Raw genomic sequence first — 16811 nt, forward strand, 5'->3', positions numbered from 1 at the left:
GTAATGAATTTGAGCAGTTTCTGCTGACAGTTAAAGAGTAATGAAACCATACTTAAATCTAACAGTAAGTGTCAACCTCTGCACATGAAAAGGATGGATATGGGACTGTAAATAGACTTGCAAAACAAACCCCCCCATAACAGCCCCCAGTCTTAAGATATAGCATATCTAATTTCCCTGTTTCTCAGTGTTTGGATGTAAAACACTTCTATATTTATCTTTGTCATATTTTGTAAGAGGCATTGATAGAACACATCAATATCTTTTTTTTTTATATAATTACACAAAAAGATAGAAAACATTGACAATGTATTGTTCCACAGTTTATCAGCTTGTAAATGCATGGAGTGAAAATTGTCACAATCAAAGTCACATGTATAATCATCTTTTACAACATAACACACACACACTATATATATATAGATATGGCCTCACTGTGTACTAGAAGCATTTTTTTTTCATCAACATTTTGCTCATTCTGCGCCAGATACAGATACTATGAAATGTATTATCACAATAGTTCTAGGACTGAGACAATGGGGTGACCTGAGGTGGTGGAGCTGTGGTAAACTGATCCACAGACAACAGTGGCAAAGCAGCATCACTTTGTATTGGCCTCAGCTTGGTATTCTGGGCCTGAGGTTTAAATTTGAGTGGGTTAATTTCTGTGGCCTGAGGATCCAGGAGAGAAACACCCTTGGCCAAATCCATGGTGTCCAGCCTCAGAAGCCCAGACGACATCATCACTTCTCTTCTATGTGTAGAGGGAAATGACTTCCTCAGCAAGACATCTGCCTCATTTCTCTTCTTTGCTGGCTGATCCTCATAACTGGTTGATGGCTTTGATGAGTTTACTGTCCACTTAGTTTGTTGCTTGTTACATCTTGGTTCTAGTTTGGATAGTCTATGTGGTTTCTTGTAGTCTGGTTTTGTGTTGCTGTTATCTAAGATCTCATACTGAGGAACAATGCAGTGTCGAGGCAGACAGGAATGATCAAGCTTTGGTATGGGTTGGTAGTCCTTATGCCGATGTAATGATCCAGTCATTTGGTTATAAATGGACTGTAATCTACGTTCACCCTCTGCCTCTATGTCCTTTTTTTGATGAACAGGGCGGTGATGGCAGAAATTTGCTTGCAACAAGCTTGGGAGGTAAATGATCTTGCTGTTTTTTCTTTCGATTTATTTGCAGTGGGGAGTGAGGGCTAAGTACTTTGTATCTCCTGTCACTGACAGGTGTGCTGGGACTTATTTCCTTATCAGATTGCTTTGGAGAGCTATTTGTTTGGGCCATAACATTACATTGCTGGTTGGTTCTTGGCTCTGTTTGTCCTGGAGCCTGGCCAATGTCAGTCTCCTGTTAGAAATGAATATAGAGATAAAGATTTACTGTAGATATCAATAGTTGAAATTTGAATAGGAGACTTGTAGAAGAGACATATCAAAAATACCTGTTGTGAGGTGGGTTTAGATGAAGGGGTAGGATATACAATGTGAAAACATCCTTGGGCCCAGGCATCTGGAGTTGCTGGCATTGGGTCTGAGTCTTCTGTTTTAGATGCTTCCTTGGGTCCTTCTACTTCATCTTGGCACAGGAATTGCTGCTCCAGATGTATGAGGTAACTTTTGGCCCAGGATGTGGAAAAAGGTGCTAGCTTCAAGGCACAGACAGGCATCATCATAAATCTTGTCTATGTACATGTACATGTGTGTATGTAAGATATTTATTTTGCTATTCTCACCACAAATGTAAATCAGTAAGATGGTATTTACATTGAAGTAAAATGAAAATCAAAATCATATGTGCCTCCAGTTTTACCTGTCTTTTAATGTCCGCCTTGAAACAGCCTTCCATGACCTTGCTCAACAGTTCTTCCATGTTTTTGATGATGAAGCATTTCACATATTTACTGGGGGAAAAAAAAAAGATAATCTAAGAATAATCACTGATATTAGTTACGTTATTAACTCAAGTCTGTTGAAAACATTTAGCGTTAACGTTACCTTTCAATCGCTTCTTTGCATCCTCTGCTTGGTGTGGACTACGGTTGCTCAGCAACCAAGCACGCAAGGACGACGTAATACGTAAAGGCGGCGTTGTCTCTATGGCTGCGGAGGACGCGGAGGTAATCCTGTTGCTAACGATAGCTAGAAAAGTGCTTTGTTTACGTGAACTGTATTTGTTATGATCAATCATGACAGCGCTAATGGAGGTGGAACCAATTGCTGTGTAATCCGAAGCAAATGTGTGTGCGTTTTGTCACACAACAGTAATGTTATCCTCTTTTTATTTGGCTAAGTAATCGCAGTTGGCTTCTCGCTAACATACCTAGCTTGCTGCTAATGTTACCCGCTAGGTTAGTATTACGCTAAGTATTAAGTACTATCATGTCCTACTACAGAGCGGTGTGTTTTTAATGAAATTGCCAGTTTAACTTAATCAGACTCTCTTAGACTGACACCAGATCACCCACTGCCATTCAACTGCGCTGTTCAGAGAAAGCTGCTCGATGTATCACAAAGAAAAGAGCATCCAGATCAAAAACAGCGCGTCTGCGCTGTACAACAACCTCAGCGTGCAGCGCATCGCCCCGCGGCGTCTCACCTACTTCACGGTGGTCCATGCCAATGTGGTCAACATGGTCAGCGCCTCTTGGGACGGCCTCAACTACTCCCACCGTCAGCTGCAGTCCAAAGAGCCAAATGTCGCTACGAGCACATCGCTCATCATGCAGGTCAGGCCACAGTTCTGTAGTGTGTTTTTAACGTCCAGAGTGTGCTATTACTATTAAGAGCAGGGGTCTCAATCTAGATAAAAAACAGATTCATGTCATATTCTTTATAAATGTGCAGTGCAGCCATAAAGTAGTTATGTAAATTTAATAGTACATTTTTGTTGTGCTGGCTCTGAATTCCAACACAATGGATTAGAAGTAAAACAACTCACCTGTGATTTGAGAGTGTATGTATTCACATTAGATAGCAACTGTGACAATTTATACATAGTCTCCCAATTTTAGGGGAGAGAAGCTAATTTAACAACTTAAAGGTCCCCTCCAGACATGTTTGTATATGAAGTACTCTATTTTGAATAATAATTTGTGTCTGATATGTTTTTTCCACCAAACAGTTCAATTGTCTTGTTAAAATCCCCTTAAAATAACATCTTCTTTTCCCTCATTAAAAATTCTGGAATAAAAAATAAAATATTCATAACTGCCTCACATACAGACTAGAAAGTTTATTAGAAAAATTGCAAACTACATTTTCCATTTGGTTTTGTGCTCTGACATACTGTATATGCATTTGGCTGCATCATAGGAATAAAGAAATCCTGTGTTTTCTTGTAATAGGCCGCGTTTTGTGTTCTGCCCTCCCGTGATCTGCTGGTGGTGACCTCTCAGAAAGGCATCCAGGTGAGTTGTTGTATGTGTCTGCTCTGCCTCTGCTTTCCAAGATACTGCTAGTTGTGCTACTTGTGTCCATGGCTGTGGTTGTGTATTATGGTGGCACAGAGGTCCAGACAGAAATAATTTATTAATTTAAAATGATTAATTTATTTTAAATGTGAACATAAATAAAAAAAAAACGTGTTTTTGCAGCCTCTAACTTTCACCCATTTTTTCAAGATGTATGAATCTGATGGTTCCATCATGGTGTACTGGCATGCACTGGATACTCCGGAAACACCTACAGGTAAAATCAACATATGAACAATAGATTTGCTACATATGTAGCAAATTAAATGATTAGATATGTTGTTATATGATGCAATACAACAAGATATTAGTCAGTGTGATACAATACAATAGAATAGAATATGATACCAATATAATGTCTCAGTGCAGTTGATCTATTATTAGAACACAAACATAATTACAAACATCAGTGGCAGGACCTGATCATTAAAATTAAATCAAATATCTCCGTGCGTCCACACCTATCTGCATTTATCACGTCTATGAATTATTTTCCACTCCTTTCATTCACAGTATGATCACATTTTTATATCTGTGCATTAAGCAGTGAAGACCTGACTTCATCAGGTCCACTCATAGATACTGCTTGCTTTTTATTTGTGTGTGAGTATTTGTCCAGATTTTTATACCAAAACTAGTGCACTCACAGAACTTACTTGTGTTCCAGCTCAGGCCGTGTTTGCTCGAGGGATATCAGCAGTGTGGGAGAATTATATATGTGTGGGTAAGTATTGAGTGAAATACAGTTTTCTTTTGGCTAGTTTGAGTATTTAGAAAGTGATAGCAAAATTCTACAATCTACCTGTCTCTTTCCTCTCACTCTAGGCGTGTCATCTGGTGCAATTCTAGTATTTGATGTTCCCAGTAAAGGCAGTAATATCACCCTGTCCGAGGTCCTGGAAGAACACAAGGACTCCATCACTGACATGGCCTCAGAGTGTTCTGGCAGCCAGGTAAGGCGTGTGTGTTTGTGTATTTGTGCAATTTGTTCATTGTCTGTTTTTGACTGTCTGAACCTTTGTTGATACCGGATAGCCTTAACTTTCTCTAAAAATGACTTACTACTAAGTGAGTAGTAAGTCATTTATGAATAAATGACTACTTTATAAAACACTTCAAGGAATTACAGCCATTCTATGAATGACATAATTCTCTCCACTCTGTTGCTGTCTCCCTCCTCTTAGGAGTGCATAGCTGATCTCGTCAGTGCAGATGATAGTGGCAACCTGTGTGTGTGGAAGTCTGGGGAGGAATTTCAGCTGCTCAACAAGATCCCTGGATTTGAGTAAGAAGTTAATACATTGTATTAATTTTGTAATAGTTTAGTCTTTTTTTAGTCTAGAATGCATAATGCAGCTTTGAAACAGTGGTACTATGAACATAAATTCTTCTTCTACTCATATTTTCTTCTATATTTCTCTCCCATTGATCATTGTATTTGTCTGCTCTTAATTTATGTTCCTTTCCACTGTCTTTTGTTTCTTCTTCATTTCCCCTCACTCTAATTTAATGTCCATTTTCCTCTCTCACCATTTCTTTATTTCCTCATTGCAATGATCCTCCATCTTCTTTACTCCTCTCAGTATGAGCTGCTCATCTGTCAAGCTGTGGAAAGGCACAGTGGTGGCAGGTTACGGAACGGGCCAGATCCGTCTCTACGAAGCCGTGACGGGAATTCTGCACGCTGAGGTTAATGCCCACGCTCGCTGGATCTACTCACTGGACATTGCTCCTTTCTCTGGACTGGTGAGTTCCATAAACCATATAGCAGTTTATATTGTTGGAATTATGTTGCTGTTGTCAGAAATGTTTCATTATGTCCAGGTAGTTCTCAATGATCAGTCAGTATTTAGGGCATTTCTCATATCACAGTATGCATTTTTTGTGACCCTCTGCTTGTGTGCTTTAGCTACTGTCTGCTGCTGAGGACTCTCTGGTCAGGGTGTGGCATCTGACTGTAACTCCAGAGAGCAACAGTGTGGAGGTAACTGGTCCTAGTTAGTTCCAGAATCAAGATATGTTTTTCGTTGGTATCCTCCAGGTTCAATATAATGTATAACACATAATTTTTCTCAATCTCTCAATGAGGCTTTGACTGAGTTTTTTTTCTCATTTTCTCATAGGTTGCCCACTTGCACAATGAGTGTGTGACAGACACACAAATCTGTGGCGCCAAGTTCTGTGACGGTGATGGTTATGCCTTTGCAGTGACAGGCTATGACCTGAGTGAGATTATCCGCTACACACAGTCATAGGACATTGCCTTCATTAAGGCTGAGTGTATGAATGTAAAATCGATTTATTGGGTTGTTTCCACAAAGATCATGTGACCCAGTTAGTCAGAAGTGGTCAGGTTAGGTTAAGGCTGAGATATTGCAAGGACGGTAGGTATTACACATCATGGATTTTGGGAGATGAATTGTTTCATGGCATTTCTGTCTGTATATCTACAAGGGTTAGAGGCAGGTTAGCATATTGCAAAATAATGTGAAAGTAACGTGTTAAACAGTTTCTATAAATATTTTAAGTACAAATGTTTATATGTATGTGAATGTAGCTTTAAAAAGTAATAAAATATTCTATCATTCTTCCTGGCATGGATATTGTTTGAAACAACTGTACCAGTAAACCTTTTTGCATTTCATGGATGCACCAGTAGATGGAGCTATGGGTTAATTATTTTTGAGTAGGAAAAAATAACAGTGTAGTACAAAGAGTTCACTAGAGGGTAGGGTGGAGTTACCTAAAAGGTTATGGACTGCAGACCAACTATTCCAGAAGTCAACATTGTGATTGGATACCGTGTCCAGGCAACTGCACACAGGTCAGTCATGTCAACCAGTGAACATGGACATATTGCAGAGGGAGGTAAAGGTGACTTTGCTTTATTTTAAGGGGTTACAAGCCAAAAAGGTTGGGAACCATTGTCCTAGAGCCGCTGGTGTGTCAGGATGTTCACATTTTGATGTGTTGAACAATACAACAGACACAACCATGCTGTAAATAAATTGAATTCATTCAAGTTAACATGTTTTTTTTTTTTTTTTTTAACAAATTAAATATGATCAGAATTATGTTTTTAAGTGAACTTTTTCAGTCAAAATAGCAGATCTTTGCAGCAGCTGCATATTGTTGGTGTGCATGTATATGAGAATATGACAGCACAGAAAATGAGTTTAACACAGGCTACATACAAACACATACACATACTCATGGATAAGTTCAGTAAGACTACTTAATAGGACTAATTGATAGTTGAGTAATGAATTTGAGCAGTTTCTGCTGACAGTTAAAGAGTGATGAAACCATACTTAAATCTAACAGTAAGTGTCAACCTCTGCATATGAAAAGGATGGACATGGGACTGTAAATAGACTTGCAAAACAAAAACCTCCATAACAGCCCCCAGTCTTAAGATATAGCATATGTAATTTCCCTGTTTCTCAGTGTTTGGATGTAAAACACTTCTTTATTTACCTTTGTCATATTTTGTAAGAGGCATTGATAGAACACATCAATATCTTTTGTTTTATATAATTACACAAAAAAATAGAAAACATTGACAATGTATTGTTCCACAGATTATCAGCTTGTAAATGCATGGAGTGAAAATTGTCACAATCAAAGTCACATGTATAATCATCTTTTACAACAGAACACACACACTATATATATATATATATATATATATAGATATAGATATGGCCTCACTGTGCACTAGAAGCTTTTTTTTTCATCAACATTTTGCTCATTCTGCGCCAGATACAGATACTATGAAATGTATTATCATAATAGTTCTAGGACTGAGACAATGGGGTGACCTGAGGTGGTGGAGCTGTGGTAAACTGATCCACAGACAACAGCGGCAAAGCAGCATCACTTTGTATTGGCCTCAGCTTGGTATTCTGGGCCTGAGGTTTAAATTTGAGTGGGTTAATTTCTGTGGCCTGAGGATCCAGGAGAGAAACACCCTTGGCCAAATCCATGGTGTCCAGCCTCAGAAGCCCAGACGACATCATCACTTCTCTTCTATGTGTAGAGGGAAATGACTTCCTCAGCAAGACATCTGCCTCATTTCTCTTCTTTGCTGGCTGATCCTCATAACTGGTTGATGGCTTTGATGAGTTTACTGTCCACTTAGTTTGTTGCTTGTTACATCTTGGTTCTAGTTTGGATAGTCTATGTGGTTTCTTGTAGTCTGGTTTTGTGTTGCTGTTATCTAAGATCTCATACTGAGGAACGATGCAGTGTCGAGGCAGACAGGAATGATCAAGCTTCGGTATGGATTGGTAGTCCTTAAGCCGATGGAATGATCCAGTCATTTGGTTATAAACGGACTGTGATCTATGTTCACCCTCTGCCTCTTTGTCCTTTTTTTTTGATGAACAGGGTGGTGATGGCAGAAATTTGCTTGCAACAAGCTTGGGAGGTAAATGATCTTGCTGTTTTTTCTTTCGATTTATTTGCAGTGGGGAGTGAGGGCTAAGTACTTTGTATCTCCTGTCACTGACAGGTGTGCTGGGACTTATTTCCTTATCAGATTGCTTTGGAGAGCTATTTGTTTGGGCCATAACATTACATTGCTGGTTGGTTCTTGGCTCTGTTTGTCCTGGAGCCTGGCCAATGTCAGTCTCCTGTTAGAAATGGATATAGAGATAAAGATTTACTGTAGATATCAATAGTTGAAATTTGAATAAGAGACTTGCAGAAGAGACATATCAAAAATACCTGTTGTGAGGTGGGTTTAGATGAAGGGGTAGGATATACAATGGGAAAACATCCTTGGGCCCAGGCATCTGGAGTTGCTGGCATTGGCTCTGAGTCTTCTGTTTTAGATGCTTCCTCGGGTCCTTCTCCTTCATCTTGGCACAGGAATTGCCGCTCCAGAGTCTGTATGAGGTAACTTTTGGCCCAGGATGTGGAAAAAGGTGCTAGCTTCAAGACACAGACGGGCATCATCATAAAACTTGTCTATGTACATGTACATGTGTGTATGTAAGATATTTATTTTGTTGTTCTCACCACAAATGTAAATCAGTAAGATGGTATTTACATTGAAGTAAAATGAAAATGAAAATCATATGTGCCTCCAGTTTTACCTGTCTTTTAATGTCCGCCTTGAAACAGCCTTCCATGACCTTGCTCAACAGTTCTTCCATGATCTCCCCCACTACGTCCTCTGTATCCTCCTGGATCAACATGTCTGTCCATTGGACCTGAGTTAAGCGACCAGGGATAATGTCTTCCACTTCCAGGTCCTGGACTGGAGGTGTGGTCACTTTGACAGAAGACCTACGTCCGCCTTTGTCAGCTCGGGACTTGGCTGCAGAGCGGGGCATCTTCACTTAGAGGCTGGGGTCAAATATGAAAACACAAACCAAAGAAAAATGAAAGACAGAATAAAAAGATGTTTATGATGATGAAGGATTTCACATATTTACTTGGAAAAAAAGCATATATATGTGTGTATATATATATATATATATATATATATGTATATATATATATATATTGGTAAGGAGGACGTCCTCCCTTACCAATCAACAACCAGAATGCAATATTGACATTGAGTTGGTCCAATGATAGTTTCCAGAATTAATCTTAAATTCTCTCCACTGTAAAGCAGAGTAGCAGCAGTAGATAGCTCCTTGCGTTAGCCAATGCAACAGTTAGCTTGTTGTAACAGCCTGAAGGACTCTTATACATCCATGGAAGGACTGTTAAGGACTGTTGTTAAGCTAGCGGGAGAAAATATCTGGTCTGTGTAGTGCAGCAGCTGCAGGACGCTGCCGTGGAGGCTGTAGAGAGAAGCAACTGGAGAAACAACCAGGAGAGTTAGCTTGTTTGTCATTGTTGTTAATGATATCAGACTGGTTAACCAGCAGTCACAAAGTTCTGTAAACTAACAAACAAGATGACCAACAGCGACAAATGGACATTATGACATGTATACTTCATCTCCATGTAAGAAAGAAGAAGACTTCAGATAACATGAGTCAGATACAGCTTCTCTCTCTGTGTCTCTTTGGTTGCTAATTTAATCTCTGATGGTTAAATGTCTCTGTGTGGCTTTTTTGTGTTTTTTATCTCCCTGACAAGAATGCAGCAGAGATCATATAATGTGTTGTGGGTAACGTTAGTTTGCTTGTTGAAGTTACAGTGAGCTGTCTGGACTCACTCATTCATTCGTTTTTAATTGAGTGATTGTTCAGTCACCTGTTGATGTTGTATGATTAGTGTGCAGGAGGTCTGGCTGCTTGCTTCTGACAGCTTCTTTAGTTCGTTTTAAGCTGAGCCGTATATTGAGTAATAAGCTTAAAGTAGCTAGAATAACAAGTGTTAACTAATGGTGTAACTGATGGTAGTTGATCCGTGATCCGTACAGATCGCCCCCCACGGTTCGGCAGGCATATGAACTGCAGATTAATTGCAAAATTTAATGTCTCATTTAAGACAAAGTAAACAAACTGCTGTGAGTACAAGTCATGGGCAAAAGTTCCTTGCTGTTTCTGGCTGTCAGTGTGTTATAGAATAAATGGAAAACAAAGTTTTATTTGTCTCCCCCCTTTTTTTTCGCTGATCCTAATAATGATCTGATCCGTGACTCAAATCCGTGATACGATCCGAACTGTGAGTTTTGTGTTCATGTTAACACCCTTAGTGTTAACATGTCAGCTTTGTAGACTATATTTTGTATATCGTACATACAGATAAGGGTGTGTAAGTCATGTATTTGATACATGCATTAATACTTTCTGATGTGAACCTACACTTTTAGATCTGTGAATGTTTTTAGTGTTCAATCTTTCTAGTATTCAGCACTGATATGTTCCTGTATCACATTATAAGCTTTGTGCTACTTTATATATTTCTGTATACTAAGAAAATACACAGGAAACACGTGTAAATCATGTGATAGCTTGTCTGTTTTTTATGAGAACATAAATTTGTTGTCACAGTAGAACAGTACTATAAATTTGAATTTCACTTTGTTGGTAAAATGACACATTTGAACCACTCCATGGCTAAAATGAGCACTTCTTTGTTTAGAGACATATGCTAAATGTCTTTAAAGAAGCAGCCTTTTCACCACTCAGGGTTTTTTGTTTTTGAAAGCAAATTGTTTTATTGGCAAATAAAATTGCCCCCCACCCCTCCGATTTCATCAGGTGGGACAATGATATAGTTTGATGCGGTTTGTTGTAAGATTCCATGTTGGTTTTCCTCCTGTTCTCCCCATTTCTTTGAGTCACCAGCCGCCACTGATATATAGGGTTAGGGTTAGCTATGTCATAAGCATTAGCACACTCTGGTGGCTGTGTTCAAATCTGAGAATGTTTTTAGCTCTAACCATAAAAAGACTTTAGTTTGCTTATGTACACAAAATTATTTGGCTGACTGTAATTATTCACAGTATTTAAACACTAAATAGACATTAAATCAGGGTAAACATAATGAGTAATCTCATCATGTAGTTATCGGGTAGTGTGTAAAGGAAGGACAACGGTTGGGACCAAACTCAAAACTTTCTAGCCAAATAATCTAGTGAAATTAAGTCATAGCATTTGGAGAACCAGGGAACATAACTAGTTAACTCTAATAGTAGTGATAGTGATAATCTAAGAATAATCACTGATATTAGTTAACGTTATGAACTCAAGTCTGTTGAAAACATTTAGCGTTAACGTTACCTTACAATCGCTTCTTTGCATCCTCTGCTTGGTGTAGACTACGGTTGCTCAGCAACCAAGCACGCAAGGACGACGTAGTACGTAAAGGCGGCGTTGTCTCTATGGCTGCGGAGGACGCGGAGGTAATCCTGTTGCTAACGATAGCTAGAAAAGTGCTTTGTTTACGTGAACTGTATTTGTTATGATCGATCATGACAGTGCTAATGGAGGTGGAACCAATTGCTGTGTAATCCGAAGCAAATGCATGTGCGTTTTGTCACACAACAGTAATGTTATCCTCTTTTTATTTGGCTAAGTAATCGCAGTTGGCTTCTCGCTAACATACCTAGCTTGCTGCTAATGTTGCCCACTAGGTTAGTATTATGCTAAGTATTAAGTACTATCATTTCCTACTACAGAGCGGTGTGTTTTTAATGAAATTGCCAGTTTAACTTAATCAGACTCTCTAAGACTGACACCAGATCACCCACTGCCATTCAACTGCGCTGTTCAGAGAAAGCTGCTCGATGTATCACAAAGAAAAGAGCATCCAGATCAAAAACAGCGCGTCTGCGCTGTACAACAACCTCAGCGTGCTGCGCATCGCCCCGCGGCGTCTCACCTACTTCACGGTGGTCCATGCCAATGTGGTCAACATGGTCAGCGCCTCTTGGGACGGCCTCAACTACCCCCACCGTCAGCTGCAGTCCAAAGAGCCAAATGTCGCTACGAGCACATCGCTCATCATGCAGGTCAGGCCACAGTTCTGTAGTGTGTTTTTAACGTCCAGAGTGAGCTCTTACTATTAAGAGCAGGGGTCTCAATCAAGATCAAAAACAGATTCATGTCATATTCTTTCTAAATGTGCAGTGCAGCCATAAAATAGTTGAAATCAAACATCTCCGTGCGTCCACACCTATCTGCATTTATCACGTCTATGAATTATTTTCCACTCTTTTCATTCACAGTATGATCACCATTGTTACATCTGTGCATTAGCAAAGAGCAGTGAAGACCTGACTTTATCAGGTCCACTCATAGATACTGCTTGCTTTTTATTTGTGTGTGAGTATTTATCCAGATTTTTATATCAAAACTAGTGCACTCACAGAACTTACTTGTGTTCCAGCTCAGGCCGTGTTTGCTTGAGGGATATCAGCAGTGTGGGAGAATTATATATGTGTGGGTAAGTATTGAGTGAAATACATTTTTCTTTTGGCTAGTTTGAATATTTAGAAAGTGATAGCAAAATTCTACAATCTACCTGTCTCTTTCTCTCACTCTAGGCGTGTCATCTGGTGCAATTCTAGTATTTGATGTTCCCAGTAAAGGCAGTAATATCACCCTGTCCGAGGTCCTGGAAGAACACAAGGACTCCATCACTGACATGGCCTCAGAGTGTTCTGGCAGCCAGGTAAGGCGTGTGTGTTTGTGTATTTGTGCAATTTGTTCATTGTCTGTAATTTGACCGTCTGAACCTTTGTTGATACCGGATAGCCTAGACACTTTCAAAAAATACTTGTCAGGTGATTGATGAACCATCTGTCCATCACTGCTATCAACGTCTTACCTTGCGAGGCAGATGGATTTGCAACGCTGATTGGTCCGAACCGTGGTTCAGTCACAAGCGCATAACTTGAAGCTTGACAAGATGGATTCTCGCATGATTTTGTGATGTTGTGATCTTATGAATCCAGCTGTCTTGCAAGGTGTTGCTGTCTCTCTCCCCTCAGGAGTGCATAGCTGATCTCGTCAGCTATGCACACCAGTGCAGATGATAGTGGCAACCTGTGTGTGTGGAAGTCCGGGGAGGAATTTCAGCTGCTCAACAAGATCCCTGGCTTTGAGTAAGAAGTTTATACACTGTATTAATTTTGTAATAGTTTATTCTTTTTTCATGTAGAATTCATAATGCAACTTTGAACTCTTATTTTCTTCTATATTTCTCTCCCATTGATCATTGTATTTGTCTGCTCTTAATTTATGTTTCTTTCCACTGTCTTTTGTTTCTTCTTCATTGCCCCTCGCTCTAATTTAATGTCCATTTTCCTATCTCACCATTTCTTTATTTCCTCATTGCAATGATCCTCCATCTTCTTTACTCCTCTCAGTATGAGCTGCTCATCTGTCAAGCTGTGGAAAGGCACAGTGGTGGCAGGTTACGGAACGGGCCAGATCTGTCTCTACGAAGCCGTGACGGGAATTCTGCACGCTGAGGTTAATGCCCACTCTCGCTGGATCTACTCACTGGACATTGCTCCTTTCTCTGGACTGGTGAGTTCCATAAACCATATAGCAGTTTATATTGTTGGAATTATGTTGCTGTTGTCAGAAATGTTTTATTATGTCCAGGTAGTTCTCAATGATCAGTCAGTATTTAGGGCATTTCTCATATCACAGTATGCATTTTTTGTGACCCTTTGCTTGTGTGCTTTAGCTATTGTCTGCTGCTGAGGACTCTCTGGTCAGGGTGTGGCATCTGACTGTAACCCCAGAGAGCAACAGTGTGGAGGTAACTGGTCCTAGTTAAGTCCAGAATCAAGATATGTTTTTCGTTGGTATCCTCCAGGTTCAATATAATGTATAACACATAATTTTTCTCAATCTCTCAATTAGGCTTTGACTGAGGTTTTTTCTTATTTTCACATAGCTTGCCCACTTGCACAATGAGTGTGTGACAGACACACAAATCTGTGGCGCCAAGTTCTGTGACGGTGATGGTTATGCCTTTGCAGTGACAGGCTATGACCTGAGTGAGATTATCCGCTTCACACAGTCATAGGACATTGCCTTCATTAAAGCTGAGTGTATGAATGTAAAGTTGATATATTGGGGTGTTTTCACAAAAATCATTTGACCCAGTTAGTCAAAAGTGGTCAGGTTCAGGCTGAGATTCTGCAAGGATGGAAGGTATTTCAAGTCATCTTTTTTGGGAGATGAATTGTTTCATGGCATTTCTGTCTGTATATCTACAAGAGTTAGAGGCAAGTTAGCATATAGCACAATAACGTGCAAGTAACGTGTTAAATTGATTCTATAAATATTTTAAGTACAAATGTTTATATGTATGTGAATGTAGCTTTAAAAAGTAATAAAATATCCTATCATTCTTCCTGGCATGGATATTGTTTGAAACAACTGTACCAGTAAACCTTTTTGCACTTCATGGATGCACCAGTAGATGGAGCTACGGGTTTATTATTTTTGAGTAGGAAAAATAACAGTGTAGTACAAAGACAGTTCACTAGAGGGTAGGGTGGAGTTGCCTAAAAGGTTATGGACTGCAGACCAACTATTCCAGAAAGTCAACATTGTGATTAGATACTGTGTACAAGCAACTGCACACAGGTCAGTCATGTCAACCAGTAACATGAGCACATTGCAGAGGGAGGTAAACATTTTCTTTTCCTTGTATTGGCCAGTTTCTAAGATGGCTTCTTTATTGTTCTGTCAAAATGTGACAGACTCGAATCTTTAATTAGATATTTACTATTACATTTTTTTTAATCACAATTTACTTTTACAGTCCAAGACATCTACATTTTAGGCAAGTGTGTTTTTGTCCCAAGTATGTCTCTCTGCTTACACTTTTTTTTTTTTTTATAGTTAACAGGCATTTCAACTCGGTAAACAGAGTGCTTCAGTATAGTAACAGAAAAAACAAGGTCCTTCTGTTTCCTGCAAACATGAACTAGAAAGAACTTCATTGAAAACAAATGGAGCCTACTGACTAGCATTAATCAGTTTTTTCAGAATTACTTTACAAAACCAGCACAAGATAAAACTTTGCAAAGTACAGCTGAGATATTGTTTTCTATGATCTGTTGAAACAAGCTGTTAATGCATTTATTGAAAACAAATCTTGCCAATGAAGCACTATATATAGCAAATGTGGTCTTGTTTATCACAGGTCACATGAGTTTTTCTTAGTTTACATCAGGCAGCCAGGTATCACTGTAATCCCCTCACCTTATCGTGACAAGATAAGAGGAATCAGGTCAGTGAGGAACTGTGCTGTTTGTCAGTCTGTGGGCTAAGCATGTATTAAATCCCTGAGTTCTAGTCTTCTCTCGTTTGCAGTCAACACTGGTCACATAACATCGACTGGCAAGACTGTTTTGAATGCACACACAGCGCATTACGTAACTTAAATTTGCTAGGTACCAACAGACAGTCATGTTAATGTGGATGGCTGTGTCAAATGTAAATCACAAACATGCACTACATTGGCATGAACACACACACACACACGCTGTCTTTATGGAATCAATCATTTTCAGTATGTCATGTTGTGTCATGCTTCCCAGCTGCCCGGGGTGGTGTGGCTAACTACTCTGGCTTGGAGAGGGACAGTGGAGGACTAAGCTGTCAATATGAGGTCCCCAATGACACGGACACTGAGATTACATAACTAAGTGGAACAGTACAGAGGGAGGGAAAGGTTGGTCAAAGGTGATACATGGAATAAGCAAAGGATTGAAAGAGCAGAGAATGTTTGAAGCTGAGTAAAAGAGCTCCTTAAACACAGGGTTGAGAGTGGAAAAGGGGAATATGACATCACTTTTCTAAGAAAAACATGTGGAGACAAACAACAGCAGTCATTTAGTCCTTGTTAACTCAGTCAATAGTGTTGTGCGACGCTCCAGTCCCGTACACAGCCCCGGGGCCACTCATGCTGTGTACTGCTGCAGTACTTGTCAATAGTCGGCTCTTAGGTGTTATACAGCTGAGCACACAATGTGGGGAGATCAGAACTCAACATGAACTGCTCTCAGTTATGGATGTGAATCTATCTGTACTGTGTATTTATGTGTGTATGTGCATGTATCTTAAGTAACAATGGTATCCTACTTACTGTATTTTACAAATCTTTTATTAGAAAGAGTGACAAAACAAAAATGGATTCTTCAAGACCTTGAATCAAAGTCCCTCAACACTCTGATGTGTCACTAAAACTGAAGAGAAAAAAACTGATTTGAATAATTCTCTCATGTTAGACAAATCGTCATTGGATGATGGCAGCACTGTCATTTCATTCAACTGTTCAACCAGTAAGGCGTTTGTCAGAGTTTAAATAACTAACAAGACTTGTTGGTCTAGTGCACAACCCAAACTATGCATGAGTATGGACTAAGCCCGGTTTGTCAAACATATGCCACAATACAGGATCAACATCAATGTCAGTTACGGTATGACCTTGTGCGTTAGCGGGTGTGGTCTGTACCTGTATGTGTGTTTGTGAGAGTATAAAAGAGTGAAAATCTTTTAGGTTGTATGTTTGTGTGTTTTTCTTCATTATTCTGGTGGAGAAAGAGCAATTTATCCTAGGCCCATCCAGCCTTGTGGCAGCTTCCTGGGCCTGTGTTGCTAAGCCTGCTGGGAAAGAGCCTCACCAGGGGGGATGAAGAGCCTAAAGCCCCTACAGCCTGCTGCCACAGACAGACCAGTTCTATGACGAAGCAACCAGGAAACCAGCTCCCGCAGACATGTTGTATAAATAGATCTTCCCTTTTAAACACACTGAAATGGGAAGGGAGGGTGGAGGAGACTACAAACTGACAACCTGAAAAACTGCCACTGCTGACTGACAGACGTGCAGAGATAGTCAAATAAGGCAATCAAACACAGAGGTTAAAACTAGTAGTAGGTCAAATAATGTTTG

The 16811-nt window shown here is 39.7% G+C and overlaps 2 protein-coding genes, 1 long non-coding RNA gene and 1 pseudogene across 7 annotated transcripts; 2 read left to right on the forward strand and 2 right to left on the reverse strand.

Moving 5' to 3' along the window:
• Positions 1–246: 246 nt before the first annotated feature.
• On the reverse strand, positions 247–2104 carry LOC137195455 (uncharacterized). The gene is made up of 4 exons (XR_010931118.1): positions 2005–2104; positions 1820–1910; positions 1452–1655; positions 247–1357 (listed from the first exon to the last, which is right to left on the reverse strand). It is a non-coding gene; the product is annotated as an uncharacterized lncRNA (long non-coding RNA).
• On the forward strand, positions 2044–6069 carry wdr54 (WD repeat domain 54). 4 transcript variants are annotated; one of them, XM_067607811.1, is made up of 10 exons: positions 2044–2126; positions 2455–2735; positions 3354–3416; positions 3630–3696; positions 4147–4203; positions 4305–4432; positions 4664–4764; positions 5063–5225; positions 5389–5463; positions 5603–6069. In XM_067607811.1, exons 2-10 carry the CDS (start codon positions 2511–2513, stop codon positions 5732–5734), a joined length of 1011 nt encoding a protein of 336 aa, XP_067463912.1. In that variant the 5' UTR covers positions 2044–2126; positions 2455–2510; the 3' UTR covers positions 5735–6069. The 4 variants fall into 4 exon arrangements, with proteins under 4 accessions (XP_067463912.1, XP_067463902.1, XP_067463894.1 ...); XM_067607801.1 differs by having other exon boundaries at positions 2114–2246; XM_067607793.1 differs by lacking the exon at positions 2044–2126 and adding an exon at positions 2138–2357.
• A 279-nt stretch (positions 6070–6348) lies between these two features.
• LOC137195421 (uncharacterized protein C2orf81 homolog) lies at positions 6349–11794 on the reverse strand. Of its 2 annotated transcripts, none has more exons than XM_067607779.1 (4): positions 11772–11794; positions 8579–8831; positions 8208–8414; positions 6349–8113 (listed from the first exon to the last, which is right to left on the reverse strand). In XM_067607779.1, the coding sequence occupies exons 2-4, from the start codon at positions 8816–8818 to the stop codon at positions 7277–7279; spliced, it is 1284 nt and encodes a 427-aa protein (XP_067463880.1). In that variant the 5' UTR covers positions 8819–8831; positions 11772–11794; the 3' UTR covers positions 6349–7276. The 2 variants fall into 2 exon arrangements, with proteins under 2 accessions (XP_067463880.1, XP_067463870.1); XM_067607769.1 differs by lacking the exon at positions 11772–11794 and adding an exon at positions 11171–11252.
• On the forward strand, positions 11362–16452 carry LOC137195448 (WD repeat-containing protein 54-like; annotated as a pseudogene).
• Positions 16453–16811: the final 359 nt, after the last annotated feature.

This window comes from Thunnus thynnus, chromosome 2 (assembly GCF_963924715.1).
Source record: "Thunnus thynnus chromosome 2, fThuThy2.1, whole genome shotgun sequence".
Taxonomy (NCBI): Eukaryota; Metazoa; Chordata; class Actinopteri; order Scombriformes; family Scombridae; genus Thunnus; species Thunnus thynnus.